The sequence below is a fragment of the Centruroides vittatus genome, unplaced genomic scaffold (genome assembly GCF_030686945.1).
Source record: "Centruroides vittatus isolate TY-2023 unplaced genomic scaffold, ASM3068694v2 contig_1057, whole genome shotgun sequence".
In the NCBI taxonomy this organism is placed as follows: Eukaryota; Metazoa; Arthropoda; class Arachnida; order Scorpiones; family Buthidae; genus Centruroides; species Centruroides vittatus.
Genome location: NW_027120684.1, coordinates 389,231 through 408,675, shown reverse-complemented (window position 1 = coordinate 408,675; position 19,445 = coordinate 389,231). Strand labels below are relative to the sequence as shown.

General features: G+C 32.3%; 1 protein-coding gene across 2 annotated transcripts; it reads left to right on the top strand.

Annotated features, from left to right (window-relative positions):
• The first annotated feature begins 1,008 nt into the window (after window positions 1-1,008).
• Window positions 1,009-18,790, top strand: LOC136972342 (uncharacterized). 2 transcript variants are annotated; one of them, XM_067266901.1, is made up of 13 exons: window positions 1,009-1,518; window positions 8,011-8,248; window positions 8,315-8,371; window positions 10,532-10,644; window positions 14,825-14,892; window positions 14,965-15,125; window positions 15,196-15,246; window positions 15,319-15,594; window positions 15,674-15,856; window positions 16,050-16,091; window positions 16,209-16,316; window positions 16,382-16,498; window positions 17,433-18,790. In XM_067266901.1, exons 1-13 carry the CDS (start codon window positions 1,369-1,371, stop codon window positions 17,750-17,752), a joined length of 1,884 nt encoding a protein of 627 aa, XP_067123002.1. In that variant the 5' UTR covers window positions 1,009-1,368; the 3' UTR covers window positions 17,753-18,790. The 2 variants fall into 2 exon arrangements, with proteins under 2 accessions (XP_067123002.1, XP_067123011.1); XM_067266910.1 differs by lacking the exon at window positions 16,050-16,091.
• Window positions 18,791-19,445: the final 655 nt, after the last annotated feature.

Here is a 19,445-nt window from a genome sequence, read left to right as displayed (position 1 = left end):
AAGTCATTATGTATAAAATATTATAACAATTTAGAGAAATTAATAATAATAATAATAAAAAGAACATAAATATAAAGTATTAGATGATCTACATTATAATTTAATTGTTGACACGAATCTGCCTATTTTTCTTGGTTGATATTTTAAAGAATATAAATTAATATATATAAAAAAGAAAACGTTGTTTAATTTTAATTATTCTTTTAATTCGATTTATTAATATTTTATATTTTTTTTCTGTCTAGTGAACTTGATGCCCAAATATGCTTCTATATGCTTGATAAGTCTAGTGAGATAAAAGGTTATATCTTAGATAAAATTCTTCCTCTATTATTCAGAATTTCCTTTCTGTTATATAGTGTATAAATAATTTCAGTTCAAAGAAAACATACAGAAAAAAATAATAATAATAAATATAAATTAAATCAACAGGTTTTTAGACGAGTAACCAAACCTAAGTCCACAAAGATCTGAGAATTGATGGATCTAGGCCAGTAATAATTTACTTCATCTTTATTTATTCGTATGTATATATTGCTTATTCCCAACTCCTAAATATATAATTGACCCTCAGCTGTTATCTTCGTGAAAGTTTTAGAAATAAACATAAAGAAACTAGTAATTTTGTTGGAAACAAGGAACGAAACAGCTTATTACGGAATTTTTCTGATGGAAATGTTACTCTAAACACTCGATTTTTATTGTGTATTATAACCAGTAAACTGCGAATATGCTTTATCGCAAGATAAAAATATAATAAACCAACTCCTAAATTAATAAATAACTCGTATTTTTGATTAATTATAAGTGAAACCTTCTATTGGTTAATGATACGTCACGAAAAAGTAGAAGGAACTACGAGCCAACGTGGATGTAATTAATCGGCAGGTGGAGATTTGATGTCTTGTCCCGGCCTTGCCTACTAGGCCATCTGAGAACGACAGATGGTTTCCGAACCTCCAAAACTGGTTATCCTCACTAACTAACATCTGTCATGTAAGACTGTTAAAAACCTATAGAAAGAATGTTACAGTAACGTCACCGAAACTTTGTCGTGGTAAATAGAAAAGAAAAAAACTCATCGGAAAATAAAAAAAGGGGAAGAGAAATTGTATTATTTGAACGAATCGGTACATTTAACCGACGTACAGAGTCCATTTTTGCCGGTGTTATTAACTAACCGTATCATTCTCTTATTGGATAATGCACAGAGGTAAGAAACTCTCCCATTGGTTGAAATGTAGGGATTGATAGACGTCCAGACCGCTTCTCAGTAGGTGTGCTGCACGCTGCTGGTTTAACCGTGTGTCGAGTTGTGTGGAATACGATTTTGTTAGTTATGTCTGTGACAAGAACCGATCATGTCCCATGAGTGCAGGTAAAGTTTCAGGTATTGCTTTAGCTATGACAAGAGTGGGGAACTGTAATGATCAGCCAGTGGGTAATCAAATTTGGACCATACCGACTCTATTCACCTATCCCGGAGAAACTCGCACCAGCGAAGTATATAAGATAGGAGTAAGTATATATATATATATATTTACGTTTACAACTTTCAAAAATTCTTCGACTTCTTTACTTTGTTTTTTTTTTTTTTTTTTTTTGAAGTCGTGTACGGTTGAAAGACCTCTCAAACAAGACTGAAAACACATTGTTTTAAAGTTTTTTCCCCTCTATTATTTCTTCTTTTTTACTTATCACGCTACTATTTAACGTCCTGTTAGAGAGTAAACTGGACAGGAACAGATACTGATGGAAAATAGCAGGAAGTGTCCCAAGTAAGGACAAATAAAATAAGAAAAAAATACCGAGAACCTAATCTAGTAAAATAAACACAGCTTCCTTTTAACTATTTGCTTATTTTCGCCGAGTATAGAATTTTACAAAAACGTGACCTAAGATGTTTTTCTTCTCGGAGAGGTTCTTTCCATCATTTCTTCTAAAAAACAGATTAAGAACTCCGTGAAAATTATACATCTTTCGTTAGACAAAATATCCCTCTGGTACAGCAAACACGCGAGGTTCGGGGAAACTTTTAACTCTCGACCTTGCTGTTTAACAAAGCGTTTAAGTTCCCCGAGTTTAATTCTTTCCCCTCTTAAAAGGGATTATTTTCATAGAACGATAACAACACACCAACTGTACAAAACAACGTTACGTGACTCAAAATAACAAAAATAATAACAGTAAAGGTTTTCCTTTAAGAAAAGACTTAATCAAAAAAAAAAAAAAATGAGAGGAAAATATGTGTAGAAATTTGATTATATTTTATACTTTTTTTTTTATCTCCGAAAGTCACTTCACGCATTATACGCAAGAGGGAATTTTTCTATAAACGACGCCCCTCACAAAATTCCTAGTGTTCTACGGGAGAAGCGGAGAACAATAGCTGTGTTGGTATCTTCTCGGCGTAGGTGGGTCTCTTCGACCTCGACCATTATGATGACTCACGTTTTAGTCGCGGTATTTACGACGAAATATGAATTTTTTTCCACATTTTTTGTTTTTTTTACCGTTCGATATAGTACCGAACGTGATACGACTACTCGATGACTGACAATCAAGGTTAAGTGCTAATTCGAGCGAAACTTTTTCCCGAAAAATCGATCGGAAATGTTCCGAAAACATTAATGTCGAGTGTTTGCCGTATAACTAATATACCTTAAATGGATTTATAATGTACTACAAGCTCGCGGTTGCATGTCTTTTAATTTCCTCGAATTGAGAATTTAAATATATAAAACTACTTAAAATATTATTACAGAATAACTCGAACTTTTTCTTTAATTATTAAAATGTTTAACCACAGCGAAACGAGGAGACGTGAATATTTATGAAAACGCCCTTTCTACTTAAAATCACTTGGTCTACCGTACTGTTAAATTGCCAATTTTCTACTTAACGAGGGACGTGTCAGGTGACTCGACGTCACTAGGCGTCACATCCGGTCTAACATAACATTAGAATGGGTGGCACAAGGGTAGAATATGCAATTTGCACCGTCAGTAGGTCGATGGCTAACATCTGTCATATTTACGAGACGGCTGTATATATATCGAAGCATACGTGGGTGTCTGTATATACAAAGAATATCGAGTTGCCGCTGCATACTTCCGAATTCTTTACGAATTCGATTAAATATAAACAAATTACTACATTTTTCTACCTATTCGGCCGGTCGAAATGGCAAAAAATTCGACACAATTGTGTGTAATTCGATAGGAATAAAGTAAGAACGAGATCAATTTTGGTTGGAAAATTAGAAAAAAAGTGAGAGGCGGAGAAGTTAAAAATTTAAAAATAAAAGGGAATGAGCGATCGAATGTGAAGAATCGAGGGGAGGGGGAAACAATAGAAATCGAATTACAGAGCAACGAAATAAAACAAAATGAAAAGAAGCAATTTAAAAAGAAGGATGCGAAATTTGAACTATTATTACGGCGACGTTTCGTAAATCGAAGAAAATTGAAAATAAAATAATACAAATAATCTTTTTTTCATTTAATTGAAAGTTTAAGAACAATTAATAATAAAGCGTCCAGGTGTAAAAACTTCATTCGTCATTAGTCACAGTTGGCAAAACGTCGAAGCGAAGGCGTGAGACGTGCATTCTTTCACACGATAACCCTCGGAAAACGGGTAAATTCCTCGGACTTTGTAGAAGCTGGATACGGACTTTGATTTATACGTATAATTTATTTTTTAATATAACATTTCCGACTGGAAAAAAAAAGAGTAGTTAACACCGATTCAGTCGGCGGAGTCGCCATTTGGGAGCTTGTACAAACCATCTGGGCATTAAGAGGAAAACACTTTATTTGTTATTGTAATAGCGAATTTAAAACCAATGGAATAAATCTGACCGATTTTAATAACGAATCTCAACTGGTTGGTATTATTTAATTGCATGTTATTATAGCTCATTATCCGATCGAAGCAGACCGGACGTCCTTTGACTTTATTGACCTTCAACTCTAGAAAGAATCTCTCCCTAATTAAGTCAGAAAAAATCTTTTTATGCATTTCTGTAAACCATCGGTTGCACGCATTAATACCATTAATTAACAATATCAAAATATAACGCTTTCTTAATCATTTAGCCGGAGAGAGGAGCTTTTGAAATCGGCCGGGATGAAAAATAAGAACATTAATGAGGGAGAGAGATATTTCCAATTTGTTGGCGATATTAATTGATGCGTGTTTTAATTAAAACGTTGTTTATACGAAGATTTTTTTGTTCTCCGGCTTTTGAATTAAGTGCGAATTAATTATCATTAACTCGATTAGATTTCGCAGGAAATTTAATTTGTGTATCCAAGGTCGTGAACCGCGCTTTTAGTCTCCATATCCATAAGTTAATGGTTTGAGTGAAATATAATGTCTGCGTGCAGCTACGGCATGCAAACCGTTCTTTGCATCAATTAATATTGCAAAACAAATTTCTTTTTCCCCTTCACGAGCTTCGTGCATTCCGGTATACACTCTATATATCACTGGTTTTAAAACTTTGCCCGTTTATTGGTGGTAAATGACTCGGATTTCGAGGAATTTTTCACCCAGACTCACCAGCAGCACTCCTGGAAATTAACATATGGAAATGTACTAAGAGATTATTATTGTTTTGAATTTTCTAGTGTCGCGTTTTTATCGATTCCGCGACATTAATTAGTAAAATTTGAATACGGAATTAATTTAAATTGGCAAAATAATTAATTCCTAATTAAAAATTTCTCGATAAACATATATACAAAGTTTATTTTAATTAAAGTAAGGATTTAACGAGGGGAGGGGGGAGGTAGGTTGGTAACTTTCGTCTCCCGTATCGAAATAATTAATTAAATATTATTTAATATTTTGAAGTAGACCTAATCATTAATTTTCGCCATCTTCTCCATCCATCAAAACAATACTTTTTGTATCGAGGTGAATTTAAACGATAAGAAACGAGGGAAAAAGTACCGAAGATCATCAATCACTACCGACGTCCCGGCACATCTTGTCAAAAATTGACAATTCGCATCATTCAAGAATGATCGAAAATGAATTCTTGGACCTTTTCCAAATTGATTATTCCCGGAATAATATAATAAATCAACCAAAATAATATCAATTAAGAAACATTCGACCGATCGCTGCGATAGTAAAAACAATTAAGAGCCATACCGGGCGACGAAACCTTTATTTTTCGTTCGACGGTATTAACAGTAGGCCTACTTTTGTTTCGATCCGGATATAATCAGCCGTTTAAACAAAATGGCGTCGCTGCGGGCTGAATTATGAATTTCGTTTGGCCTTTCTCGGCTCACTTCATCTTTATCCGTTTGCATTCAACCCTGTAGAACGTCTGTATAATTTAATGGAACATCAGACATGTTTGTCGATAAGATCAACCGTCGCCATCTTAACCGTGTAGGAAGAAAAGGAAGGCGAAAAAAAACTCTCAAATCGTCCTCCTCATCTCGATAATCTTGTTTTACGTCATGGAAACCGGAAAAGAAATGTTTGAAAAAAATTTTAATAGACGTTTTCTTTCGTATTCACTTTACTTTCTTTGTGTAAGCATTCTACCACGTCGCTGCCGAATATTTGTTAAAGTTTTACGATGGAATAATAAAAAGGAAGAAGGGGGAAAAATTAGATTTAGCAAAAGACGACGATCCTCTGTATTTTTGGCAACGGTGCCGTAACATCGACGACAAAATTGACTAGCAAATAAATTTACAAAATGCGAAATGCTTTTAAGAGAAAAATCAATAATAAGCAAACAAGATGCATATTTTGCATGTGAACCAGTCGTTAAGTCCAACAAATTGCTAAAGTCTGATATCACCTGTTTGTTTTCCCATAATTTTTCCAAGCAAATCGTTACTCTATTGCATTATTATTGTCCTTTTTATAGTCTCGATCTTAATGAAAGACTTTCTGCAATTTTTTTTTTTTTAATTTCTCTTTTGTTGTTTTTATTACTCATCGCGTATCCAACTTTTATTGGGTTTTTCTCTATGATTATTATTAACAATAACGAAATTTCTCTTTCACGGAAACGTCGACGAGTTCTTTAATATTTCCAACGCATCGTCGTAGTAATTATTGACAAATAATTCGAAACTTCAGAGATCAATCGCTGACGGGCCAAAGGTAAAGTACTAAAAATATGAACACCTGCCCTGTTGGCATCCTCGTAAAACTTTACCTTTATAACTAAGCCTCTTACGTTGTTAATGTGGTTTTAAAGCTAGACGTATCCGTGTGTAATAATTGTGTTGGAATTTTAGTTGACCTTTCGACTAGGTTTTTTTTTTTTTCTTTTCTTTTCTCTAAGAAGTACTATTTGTGATCCATACAGGTCTTCTCACCGTAAGGGGCAGATTGGCCGGCAGGTGTTCTATCCTGCTCCAAATGAATTCGGGGCCTCAAAATGGGTGGATCTAAGTCCCATTCGAAATTTGCCACTTAGATCTTTAATTATATTAATATGTGTTTTGATAGTTTTATGAATGACAGTAAGTTCGCCGGCCTGATTGATTACTTTCATTTTTCTAGCCATAAAAAAATATTTTAGTAAATTCTTTCATCAGTTAATTACACGAGTAAGTCCTCTTCTTTGGTTATTAAGCTGCAATCTAGCTAATAAGAAGGGAAGGAAAAGAAAAAAAGTTTATGCGGATTTATTTGTGTGGTTCTTAAGATATTACAAGCATTTTAAATTAAAAAATTGTCGTATTGTTGCCGAAAAGAATTACATTCGGTAGGAAATACACCGATTTACAAATACCTATTCAAAGGAAAACGGAGGGATGTTCGTAGAAAAACGTTGTTATCCGCATCCAGTTCAACAACCCAGAAATTCTCCTTTGCCAGTTTCAATTATTTCTTTTATTATTAGCATTTTTTTTTTTCTGCCGTAAAATTTATCCAAATCCGAAATTCATTTTAATGAAATCTGCGAATTCCCTTTATATTTAGATTATTCGAGTAAAGGTCTCGAAGCCGGATCCCGCTCACAATACGTCCATGAATATAATAATCTATTAACACAATAGCGAATTTGTATAAAAGATATATGAAGGATGTCGATAATTATCGTTAAATAAAAATACGTAAATACGATATTCTTATTCGTTTATTAAGTGCAACGTACGTAATTTAACTTTTACCTGTTTTTTATTTAAAAAATGTAGGCCTAGCCCATTATAACTCACGTTAAAACGATTGCCGGCGGACATACTAAGTTGCGTAACCTTAGACCATTCATTATTAATGAATGGAAAAAAAATAGATAAATAAAAATAAATTCAGATATAAAATTGTTAAAGAATTTAAGCCCGTTTTTTAAAATTTACATTGGCATTCTCATTCATTAAGAATTTACAAAGTTATTTAATGTGTTAATGAAAACGACCAGCGCAGATTTATCCGAAAATAAATAAAAGCGGCAAATTGACCGAAAATATTGATTAAAAAAATGTAATAAAGTAAGCCAAAGTTATCTTTAGGGCAGAAAGAAAGAAAGAAATACAATGGATTTATCTTTAGAGGATAGAAAAGTCTACAGATTTACACGGAACGAGTAAAAATAAAGCTGTAGATTTATCCATCGAACTATCAAAAGATTTATTTAAGGCCTTTTACGGGTGCAAAAATGAAAGTAGAATTAGGCGTTGATTTGAGTTTTTTACCTTTTAACGAAGGCTTCGATAATAATAAAGTATAAGGAACGGCCGAATGTTAATATAGAGAGAAGTTTTAACTATAAAAGACGTTTAGCAAAGGAGAGAAGAAGGGGGAATTTTCTCTCTCTAAACTACTTTACGACGAAATTACCCCCGGACAATGCAGAAAAAGAATTTTAAAGCCAACTTAATAGTCCTAGATTCCCGTCAAATAACTTAATAGTATGCAATTTTGTTTTCATTGGATAAGCGAAGAAGGATCGTAATTATTATTTATGAATAGTATTTTTATTTTAAAGTTAACGGAGACAATGATAGGAATTTTATTTGATTTCAGGTCGACAATCCCGCCTACTTCGACAGCGAATGTCAGAGTGCGGATCGAGATTCGGCCGTGGCCACGGTGGTGACCACACCGGCCAAACTAAAAAAACAACCGTGGCTGAGATTATGGAAATTGAGTTTCATAAAAAGCGAAAAAGTTCGTCAACGTCGGACGTTGGCTCTCATGGTCATCTTCGTCGTCATCCTCATCGTCTTGGTGGTGGCCGTCGGTCTGGCTATTTATTTATCCAGTGAGTATTCCCTACGTTTGCCCGCCGTTAAAAAAGAAAATGGCGTAACGAATTTTATCCCCGCAGTGAGAGACATGGGATGGAGTTGGCCCACGCAAGAAGAGAGATCGACAGAAATCGAAGGTAAGGGGTTCCGCTCGCTTGAACTCGAATTGCTCTTGTAAATAAGCTAAATCGCTTAATCAAACCGACGTCGAGTAGTCAAACTCGAACTTTTACCCGCTCGGTTAACGCAGATGTTCTATAATTATCGCCCTACAAAGTTATATTTCTATTACATTTACCATTTAATTATTGTCCTTAAGAATACCAAACGTTTCTTTATCAGATAATTTAGCTTACGTTGTTCGAAAGACTTTTTATTGCTTCCATCTAATGATAAATCAATTAAGAAGTCTTTACCAGAGTTTTAAAAAAATCATATTCCAGTTCTGTTTGTGTCACTCGTTATTATTTGACGATAATAATGGTAGAAAGTAATAAAATTTGAAAAAAGAACGTTAACAAAAATTGTATAATCAAATTAGCGTGTGCGTTATATAAAAAAAAACGTGTGCCAACCAGTAAGAGTAGCTCTACTACTGGATTTTTAATTAGAAGTTTTAACGATTTTCTATGAAGTAACGATACATTCGGCTACAATTAACAATAATAAAGTAGGTTGCCCGAGTCTGGAAGCCGGACAGGTTATAGATATTAATTATATCATGCAATTCTTTCATTAATCAATCATATTAATTGGTCATCACTTACGATTCGATGCGTAGTGAATTTAGTTCTTGCTCGTAAAGTTTGTACGCTTTTTTATCAGCTACGCGATTGATATTAATGATAAATGGTAGACTTATGGTTTATTATAGTCGCTTATTAATCATCTGCCCGTGCCAGAAATAGCTTTAAAAAAATAATAAATAAGGAATTGATGAATACGTACACAACACGAAACCCTCGTCTCCTCCGAGAGATACGATTTCTCATTAATTACAAACTCCTGTTTGGGTTTTATATTTCTAATTAAATTGAATTTGTTTACAATGGCTTCCGCTGATACAATCCGTTATTTCTAGGTGCTACGTTTACAAAGATTCTTTTCGATCAATGTCTCTTAATCCGTGCAGCAAACCGGGAATTATCTAAACTCTAAATGGGATTTAGCAATATCCTTTTTACTCGAAATCCTCTATTAAACCTGCTAAATTAAATCAGAAAATGTCTAATTTTCTATTCTTCACCCGGACGATTTCTAAATTTAAAAAAATCTGCAGTCTTTTACGCGGTGATATTGAACATTATTACGCTTAATTTAATTGTGTTGGGAAAATCCTTTTGTTGTAAATACGAACATTTTTCTGTTATTTGTGCTTATATATATAACGAGATAATATATACCTTCGAGGAAAATATAGCATTCCATTTAGAGGGTGTTTAATTTTTAAAGCTCTCGCAAACAATAAAAGAATGCCGACCGATTGTCCGAAACTGGTAAAAATGACGCTTAGAGGAGCTCTTAACAACACAATCACCGAAAATTAGCCACGCACATCCTCTAAAACGCCGCCCCTCTGCCATTGGCGTCATTACAGTTAGAACAATAGTCGAAAAGTAGAGATAAAAAGAAGAATGTTGCCTCCGCAAATTCGAAAGGCAGATAAAAGTTTTCTACCCGCATTCGTATCAGACGACAACACTTTATCTACCAACTATTAGTCTGCCAAAACGGAACAATGTCGTGACACGTGAGAAGCCAGTTCAAAGGTAGTTGACCCATCGAGCCAGAGTGAGAACCCGGGTCCGTGTCCTTACATACATTAGTTGGGTGGATTCGTGACCAGCCTTGCCGAGAGATAAGACACCGTCAGCTCGTTTGTTTAGTTTTGCGATAGGCGATTCTGGTTTTATTTGTGTCTGAAGACGGTAGACAATAAGCATAAAAACACCTTGCACACTGTAAAATATGAATTGTCATCTGTTTTCTAATCACTTTCTTTACATCCATATATACGTATCTTCGCAATTGTACCGAGAAGGTTACAAAGGCAGGCTTTCAATAAGAACAATATCACATACACCAGTTATTATAATGAATATAAGTTCGTGTGTTCTACTTTGTATTAATAATTGAGTAACTGTTGTATCACATCGCGCCAACCATCTGTAACGTCTCTAAACCGTATAATCGCCCCCATTATATAAATATAGGTCGTATCGGCGGGTTTATTTAAATAAATGATTTATATATTTAATTATTTTAATAAGTAAAAGTTTATAATTCTTTATTTTCAGAAAACTGGGCCGTTGCGGGAAAGTTCCGAATAACGAACAGGGTGTACACGCCGGATTTAGCCAATCCCACGAGTCCACAATACATACGTTTAGTGGCAGAAATTTTACAGTCGGTGAGTTGTACTGTGTGTCTGACCAAAAAAAAAAGTTTTTTTCTTTTTTTAGATCGGTAAGGATTTTTAACCAATCGACTGCCAATGTGTTTATAGAAAACTTTCTCGAAACCTTTCCGGTAAATTATCGATAACATCCGCTTGCCAGGTGGCATCGCGTTGCCATCTGTCCTAAATATCCCCCTCTCGATTTCCTGTGACGTTGCCAGGTGGTGAAAGAAAATGGAAATCAATGAGTATTTCCATGACGAATTCAATATGTAAAATCGTTGTTTCATGCTCTGTTACACGAAAAAATAAATAAAAGCCTTGGCAGACCTAAATAAAATATATTAAATTCGCATTATTACACGACAGGTTTCGAGACTCGTTAAACAACACCCTTGGGTATTTTTTTATAGCCGTCGTTAAGTACAAAAAGGCGATACTTTCCGGTGTTACAAGAAATTAAATCACCTGTTGAATTTCACGTGGAAGGGGTGGAAAAAAAAGAAAGTAACGTGCTTATTGAAGTTTTGTTATCTCGATATGGCTTAATATTGGATCATGTGAACAAACGCCTAAAGTATATGATTTCGTGACAGAATTACGTAGCTTCACGCGAAGATGTCTGTCACGCGAATCAATCGCCAGCAAGTTGACATTCACTCGTTCGTAGATAAATGGATATTTTATTCTTCGATTGTATTTATGTGTACGATCGCGCCTCTTTTGAAATGAAATGATGGGCAGTTTGGCTTAACGCGAAATCTTAGGAATGCAAGAACAGAACGGGAGATAAATTAAGTTTTAATAGATAATATAATGCAGTAAGATTGTAATATAGATAATTTTTCAGAGGGTTATCACGCTGCTTTTTTTTTATAATGGCTTCTTGGACGTCATATTAAACTCGACTTAAAAGTCGCTAAAATTAATCTCGGTAAAGTTTAACATTGAAAATACATTGTACCGATGCTTATCATTTATTAAATATTCGTCTAGATAAATAAAAGAGCTCAAACCAGTCTCCGTTTTTAACGTATGGTAGAGCAGATAGCAATTCGATCGTCCGTATCAATACAGAACCTGTTTGGTGACATTTACTTTACTGATCTGTCAATCGAAACTTGGGTCCCTTACCACAGTTCACTAACCGGGATACAAATAACACCCCTGTGACTGGAATGGGCTAGAGATCTCGGCGAAAAAAAAAAAAAAAATCTAGTTATAGATCCCATCAAATTCTATTCATTAATGGCATCTCTCCTTCGATTATACACTCGCCCTGTTCGTAAAACTGTTATTATAATTATAATACAAATGTAAATACATCTGTCCATAAAACTGTATATATTTGCATTATTATAATCAGATATTATAATCAACTTTGATGTATTGTTATGCATGAAGATACATTTATAAAGAATTAATTTGCTGCCATAAACTCTAAAAAAAATCGATTCCGTTCTTAAAAATACAATTTAAATGATATTAATGAATTGCTTCAACCGTAAACTTTTAAAAACCCCATTACAGAAATGCTTTTTAATCAATCATAACTTATACTTTGTTTTAAAGAAAACAATACGTTAGTGTTTTTCTTTTCTAGAATAAATAAGGGAGAGAAGGAAAAGTAATTCGCGCATTTTTACGAATTCTATTTTTATTGCCGACATAAAATTTTATAACCAGTAATGGAGGTTCGAGTCTTATTTGCACAGATAATTTGCCGTAAATATTTATTTATGAAAACTATGTAGGAGAGGTTATTGTAGGAAAACCGGTATCGGGATTGTCCGAAACTTCTTCCTCTCAGTTCCTTCCTTTCTGTTCTGAAAATTCAAAAGATAAGACGAAATCATCAGAAGTAAATCCTCTGTAACGTGCGGGAATGTGGTATACAATCTTAAAATATCACGATTTAGTCACGATAATTAACAAAGTGGTGTCGGTCGTTACACGTCACAGTTTCGACCCGACTCGACGGAAATTTCTTTTGTAACTTGTTAAAACGTACGGACAAACGAAGAGTAATAGAGATGTGTAAATTCCAAAAGTAGAGATATTTAAAAAATACTAAAACAAAAACAAAGTCAAACACGAAAGAAAACAATCGATATAAAATAAAGATCGACACGAAGACGAAAGCAACACAAACGTCGAGATAAAAAAGAAGACAATCAACACCAAAGATAGAAGAGAACACAATACAAAAGTAGATACAATAGGGTGGGGACAGAATTGATGAAGAAAAAAAAAAAATGTAGACCAAAATGAAGACGAAATCAACAAGAAGTAGAATCGATACGTAATAAAAACCATATCTTTATTTCTGCGTAGACAAGGCAAAAAGATACGAGGAACAAAAGCACATTTGTCATTTGGAATTTCACCCACGTTTTTGCCTTTGTGTGCATATTCCGCAATTGGTAGCTTTGCATTTATTAAATCCAAGCCTCGAACTGTACTTGAGGTACACACGTATTTTAGCATACTAAGAAAGAGAAGTCGACGCGAATCGTACGAATTTAAATAAATCAAAAGAGTTATATTTTATTTTTAGAATGTTTTTGTAGTAACGACAATTTTTAAAGTTGTTTTTTTTCTTTTTTTTCTGATATTAACTTACGTCTACGCCATTGCTTTTTACCTGTAAATCAGTTTATTCCCATCGCATCGTTCGTTATTCTAAAAGGATATCGAATTTTGTTTTATTACTAAATTTAAGTGCATTAGTTACCAACGTGATGCTTATTCTCGAAATCGAATAAAAAAAGTTTTGTTTTATTTTTATTACATTTCGAACTTCATGCTAAGTAAGAATAAAGAAATTATTTTATAAAGAGATAATATATATTTTTCTTAATTCGGATATATCCTAAAAAAGTAGAAACGAGGATTAAACTAGTGGTATATTCGGTCGGGTGGTTAGAGCAGAACATTTCTTAATGCAATACATTAACTTGAAAGTTGTTTTCTAAAAGAAATGCTTCTGATAAAGACCGGTCCAAATTGAATTACTCCATTGAAAATGGCCAAATTGATTCTTGATATATGAAATTTTTCCAATTAAAATTTCCGTCATTTTTTATCAATCCAAGAAAAATGCATTTTCCGATGTGTATTTCTTCTTTGACCCCTACCTAAATTTAAATATATCCGTTTCGCTTAAGAATTTCTAAAATTTATTTATTAAAATTGGAATTTCTTAACGTTTTATCTCGATATATTTTTTCTTTTTCGGGTAGACTGCGATTCTATCGCGTAATACTTTAAGTATATTCTTCTTTTGTGTGTTGCTAGCCATTAACAGTTTACGAGTGTTTTGCAAGCATTTCGTTGATCCCTATTCACATTTTTATTTTGAAGCTATTGTAAAATTCCCGATTGAAATTCTGCTTTCGTGGTTTTTCCAACTTAAATTCTTTCCATTTCTTTTTTACGGTTATATTTTTTCGAATTTCTTCGAGTGTGAAATTTTTTTGTAGAGTCTTTAATATTAAACCGAACTCCAACTAGGTTTGCCAGTGTTTTTTTATATATATATTACACCTTATTAAAATAATCAATGCATTATTAATAGCGATTTAATAGGCAGACGTAGAAGAATACTGTATTTAATTTTTGAAGAATGGATAACGACCACGGTAGAGGAACCTGTCTCTTATTAAATGTGGGAAACATTTACGGTAAATTCGTATTTTACAGTTTCTATAAATAGTAAACTGGCAAATCTTAAAAAACAACTGTTCGTTATATATACGTATATCTATATATTCCGATCGATAGGAATGTTGACAAACAGGATAATTCTTCGTAAATTTTTTTTTCTTTTATAAATCATTTCCTGTCGGAAATATTTATGCGAAAGCACTTGACAAAAAAATAACACGGTGTATGCGACTAAACACATCAAACTTTTTTATTTCTTTTGTGAAGAGGGATAAAAGAAAATGACATTATGCGGAGTATCACTCAATCTTTTCTAACAGCTAAGTCGACCGGAACACGCGAAAATATTCAAAGCCGAATAACAATAAAGAATATTCAATAAGACAGCAAATACTTTTTTTTAAAATTTGTAATTGTGCAACAATTTTACATCCGCATTTTGGCTTGCGTGTTTTCTATGAATCACAGCTGCAGATTTAAAAAAAAAAAAAAAAAATATAATCATATATAATTTGTATTATTTTAGTTGGATGACATGTTCCTGCAAAGTCCTTTAGTCAGAGATTACAATACTAGCGAAATCGTAAGATTTAGGTAATGGAATTTTTGTAAATCGATATATTTATTTATTTACTATAATAAACTGATAAGACCCATTGTTTTCAGCGAAGGAAGCGTCGTCGTCGATTGCCATATATTTCTGAATAGACCCATCGATAATATTGCTCAGAAAATAGGTTTAATTTTTGTACGAAATTTGGAAATGGGCCATGGCACGCTTCCTGCCGGAACTTTAAATGTAGATATACAAACTATACAATTTGTTGGTAAGTTATAAATTCGAAATATGAGAAAATTTATAATTGTTTTTTAGAAAAAAGCTACCTTTCTTCGTAGGAATAAGAGGTGTAATTCCAACTGTAACTCCGCCAACTCCTATTTCGGATGGTAAGTGATGCGGAATTCGCCCACCCCCGTTTATACGTCGTCAAAGTAGTTACCTGTATAATATATTTATAGCTGCGTGGTCCCAATGGAGTGAATGGTCGTCTTGTATGGATTTACAAGGAAGATGTGATCCAAAGAATGTTCAGAGTAGGTCTCGTGAATGTAGAACTATGAATGGTAGAGGGACTCGTTTAATGAATAACATTCCTTGCCAAGAATCCGGCAAAAGTCGAAAATTAGAAATTAAAGAATGTTTCTGCGAAATTGCCGATTCGACCACAGTCATTACAACGACGACAACGACCGAACGACAAAGCCAACCGACAACAAAGCCATTGCTACAAATTCGTGAGTTTTAAGATTACGTACGCTCGATTATAATGAATAAATGTCATCACCATTTAAAATAATTTTATTAATTCGGAAGGTCAACCGTGCAGCGTGTGTCCCGATGGCGAAGTTTGCCTTCTAGCCATTGGAGCATCCGAAGCTTATTGTGTTAAAACCAAAGATCCTACGGATCCACGTGGATGTGGCGGTTGGTGTTCGGGCATTCACGAATTGTGTCGTCAGCTAAACAAAACCGTGTTTCAATGTATTGACGACTCAGGTAACTCTTTTGAACTTAAACATTTTAGATTTATTTCCAGCTGTTAGAATTTTATCCCCCCAAAATGCCCTTAAATATGTAATAAATGAAATCTACCGCTGATAAATGAATAGGAATAGAATTAAAATTAAATAAAAATGTCTAAAATTCTGCCGAGCTTAATACTTCAACGAGACTAAATTCTCTAAATTAGGAACTGAATCGACAAGAAGTCACCTGAAGGCAGGCATTCAAGGTGAAAATCTTAAGATACGTTTCTAAAAAAATTTTTCTTTAATAAATGAAAATGCATGTTTTATTTAAATGTACGATTTAAATTCATAATTACACGAGAAATTATCAAAATTTTCAGAATGTTTAGAAGGTGAATGGAAGTGTGCCAATGGCTTGTGTGTTCCCAGCAAGAGGAGATGTGATGGACATTTCAATTGTTACGACATGACAGATGAATACGATTGCGGTCAGTATATTATTTCAAATAAATTACTGAAATTTTAAAATATTAATTATGCGTTATTCTTGTAGAATGTGGAGCAGATCAATTCCATTGTGGTAACAAGACCTCTTGCCTTCCTGTGTCCATGCGTTGCAATGGTTATATTGATTGTTGGGATGGCAGTGATGAAATCAACTGTACTGTGTGTAAGTTATAAAACTTCTGTTACATTTTAATCCAGAGAGATTTCTTGGTTTTGTTTCGTGATCGATATCATTTCTAATTAAGTTATCATTATAACATATTTAAATGTTAGTATTTTTAATGCATTCCTTATTAAAGTCTATACTGTATTTTGTTTCTTTATGCATGTCTCAAGTAATAAATAATTTCTAGTTAAGTTGAAAGCTTTAATGAAGTACTTTTCCCTAGCAAAAATTTCTTTTTGAAAGTAAAAGTTTAGAAGTGTGCACAGATTGCACACACTTTCTTGGAATTCTGTAGAAACTATTTTTGTGGGTAAATTTATAAAGGCATGGCATTTTACTTCAATATAGCATCCAAAGCAAATATTAAACTTGTATACCAGATATCTGAGATGATTTGATGTGAAAAGGCCACATATTTTGAGAACATCATTCTATCGATAATGTACTTTTTAATTTATTATACAGATTTAAATAAAAATTTCAAGAACATAACTAAATATTCTTATCTGTGAAAAATCTTTGCTAAATATTTTATTCAGTTATGATAAATGATCTTAAAATTGGTTCTTTATGTTGCTTCAAATCTAATTTTATAAAATGTATTTTTGTGCTTTCATGAATAATTTTCAATATATTTTCTATTATTCATCATATTTTTATTATTAAAATGTAATATCATTATTTACATTAACTACTAATACAATTTAGAAAAAAAATTTATTATTTAATTGAAAATAATCATGACTAATAACATCAACTAGAATTAATTTTAATTATTCGAAAAAATATTAATAGTTGATGTAGTATAACTGAGGATATCAATATTATTAGAGTATTATTTAAGCCAATACATTGAATGTAAACATAAAATTGTACCTAAACATGTAAATATGAATTAAAATACTTACTTATACACTCATTTTTATTTCAGCTTGTCCTGATGGTCAATATACGTGTAATGATGGCCAGTGTATACCAAATAAGTACTTCTGTGATCGCTTCGTTGATTGTGTCGATAAAAGTGATGAGCCAGAAGGGTGCGATGCCAGTTGCACCGCCAGACAACACCAGTGCGACAACGGACGGTGCATTAACACGGTGAATTATTGTGATGGTGTAGATGATTGTGGTGACGGAAGTGACGAAGAGAATTGTAAAAGTTCCGGTACTACAGTGGCGAGCGGTGTCTCCGACGAACACTCTTTATCCGCAAACAATAGGACAAAAAATAATGTATTGTTAAAGACATGAAGTAACGCATGAAATTTCTCCAATCAGTACAGTATTTTTCATACGATAATTGTTGAACAATTATTTCCAAAGAATGATTATTCTATTGAAAATGTTGAAGATTCCAAGACTTGCAGCTTATTTTAAACGGAAGAGTTTAAAATATGTGAAATCTCCATTATCCGAACAGATATAATTTGTCTGCTCCACTATTATAACTATTTTTAGAATATAAACATAATGATTGTGCTAAAATATCATTCAACAAGAAATATATTTAAATATGATAAGAACATTTTGGGAAAAATTAACTTTTGCAAAGAAAGAAAATGAAAATCATCTTATTTTTATAAAATAAATGGAATTAACAAGAATTTTATAAAGAAATGAAAAATTACCGAATTGCCGAAAGATTTTATAGCATTGTTAAAACATGTAAAATAAGTTTCTGGTAGTTTATTTCGTGTAGATAATTTTATATGTTGTATATTTGTCAATTTCCGTCCCACGATCACAAATTTGTTTTTAAATCATAACATTTAAATTTGACAAATACATAGGTATATATAACATTGTTGCACATGACATGCAATAAAAGAAATCATTAAATTTGTAACATAAAAACAGATTTATAAATCTCTATATAGAAACTGATAATTTACATCAGATTCATAAATTTATAACATTTAAAACAATCAAATTAGACCAAAACGTGAAGTATATGTCATTAAAATTAATATATTTAAGCATTTTCATTAGAAATATTAAGGTAAAAACTTTCTTTAGAAAAAAATATGCTTGAAAAATTTATGTAAATTTATAAAAATTAACTTTTCTATTGATTAGCAGCTTCTAAAATTTTCATGTTTTATATTATTCTTGTATTTATTCTGTTAAATAATAAAAAACTAATTATCGATATAATTTTTTCAAATGTTATACAATGCTTTATTAAATTTTCAAGTTAACAATTTTATTATTACCTAATTACAGATATATAACAATAAAGAATATTGTGATCTAAATTAGTTAATGTTAAAAACATTTTCTGGTATAACAACAATTATCACAGATTAGAATTAACAAGGTAAATAAATAAACAGCTTTGGCTTTTGTTTAACTAAACAAATTTCATATTTGGTCTAATATCAACTTTATCACATGTAATACTGACTCTAAATACTAATCAATTTTCATATAAATACATCCAAGCAAGAATAATGCATTAATATCAAACAAAAATATAAGTTATTAGTTATAAATACTGTATGCATTTTATTAAACATATAAATTTTAATATATTTCAAATATTTATTTTCTATAGAATAATATAACTTCTCAAAATATATTTTTCAAAATATATAATCTATAGAGCATATTTAACACGATATATATCATTCGTAAACAAAACTTGTGAAAAAAATAAGAAAATAAAGAAGAAAAATTGTTCCCTAACTACATAACTTCATAGTATAATTCTTATGCAGATTAAGAAAAAAATCAGTCTAAGCCAGTGTTTTTCAACCAAGGTGCCGCGGCGCCACGATTGGGGTGTTGCAAACCTTTAGGCATTTTCTTGGAAATTTACTTAAGTATAGTTCAAGATAACTCATTTTCAGTATTTCAACAAAATTCAATGGATTTAAATTTTAATTTTGAACATGTAGAAACACTATTTTTGCATTAAAATGCTACTTAAAACTGTCAATTTTTA

What these genes read in the sequence shown, in the direction of transcription:
- LOC136972342 (XM_067266901.1), top strand. Translation starts at nt 1,369, where the DNA reads ATGAGTGCAGGTAAAGTTTCAGGTATTGCTTTAGCTATGACAAGAGTG. An exon ending in AGCGAAATCGTAAGATTTAG is followed by an intron (nt 14,893 to 14,964) that starts GTAATGGAATTT and finishes CATTGTTTTCAG; the next exon opens with CGAAGGAAGCGTCGTCGTCG. An exon ending in AAAGCCATTGCTACAAATTC is followed by an intron (nt 15,595 to 15,673) that starts GTGAGTTTTAAG and finishes TTAATTCGGAAG; the next exon opens with GTCAACCGTGCAGCGTGTGT.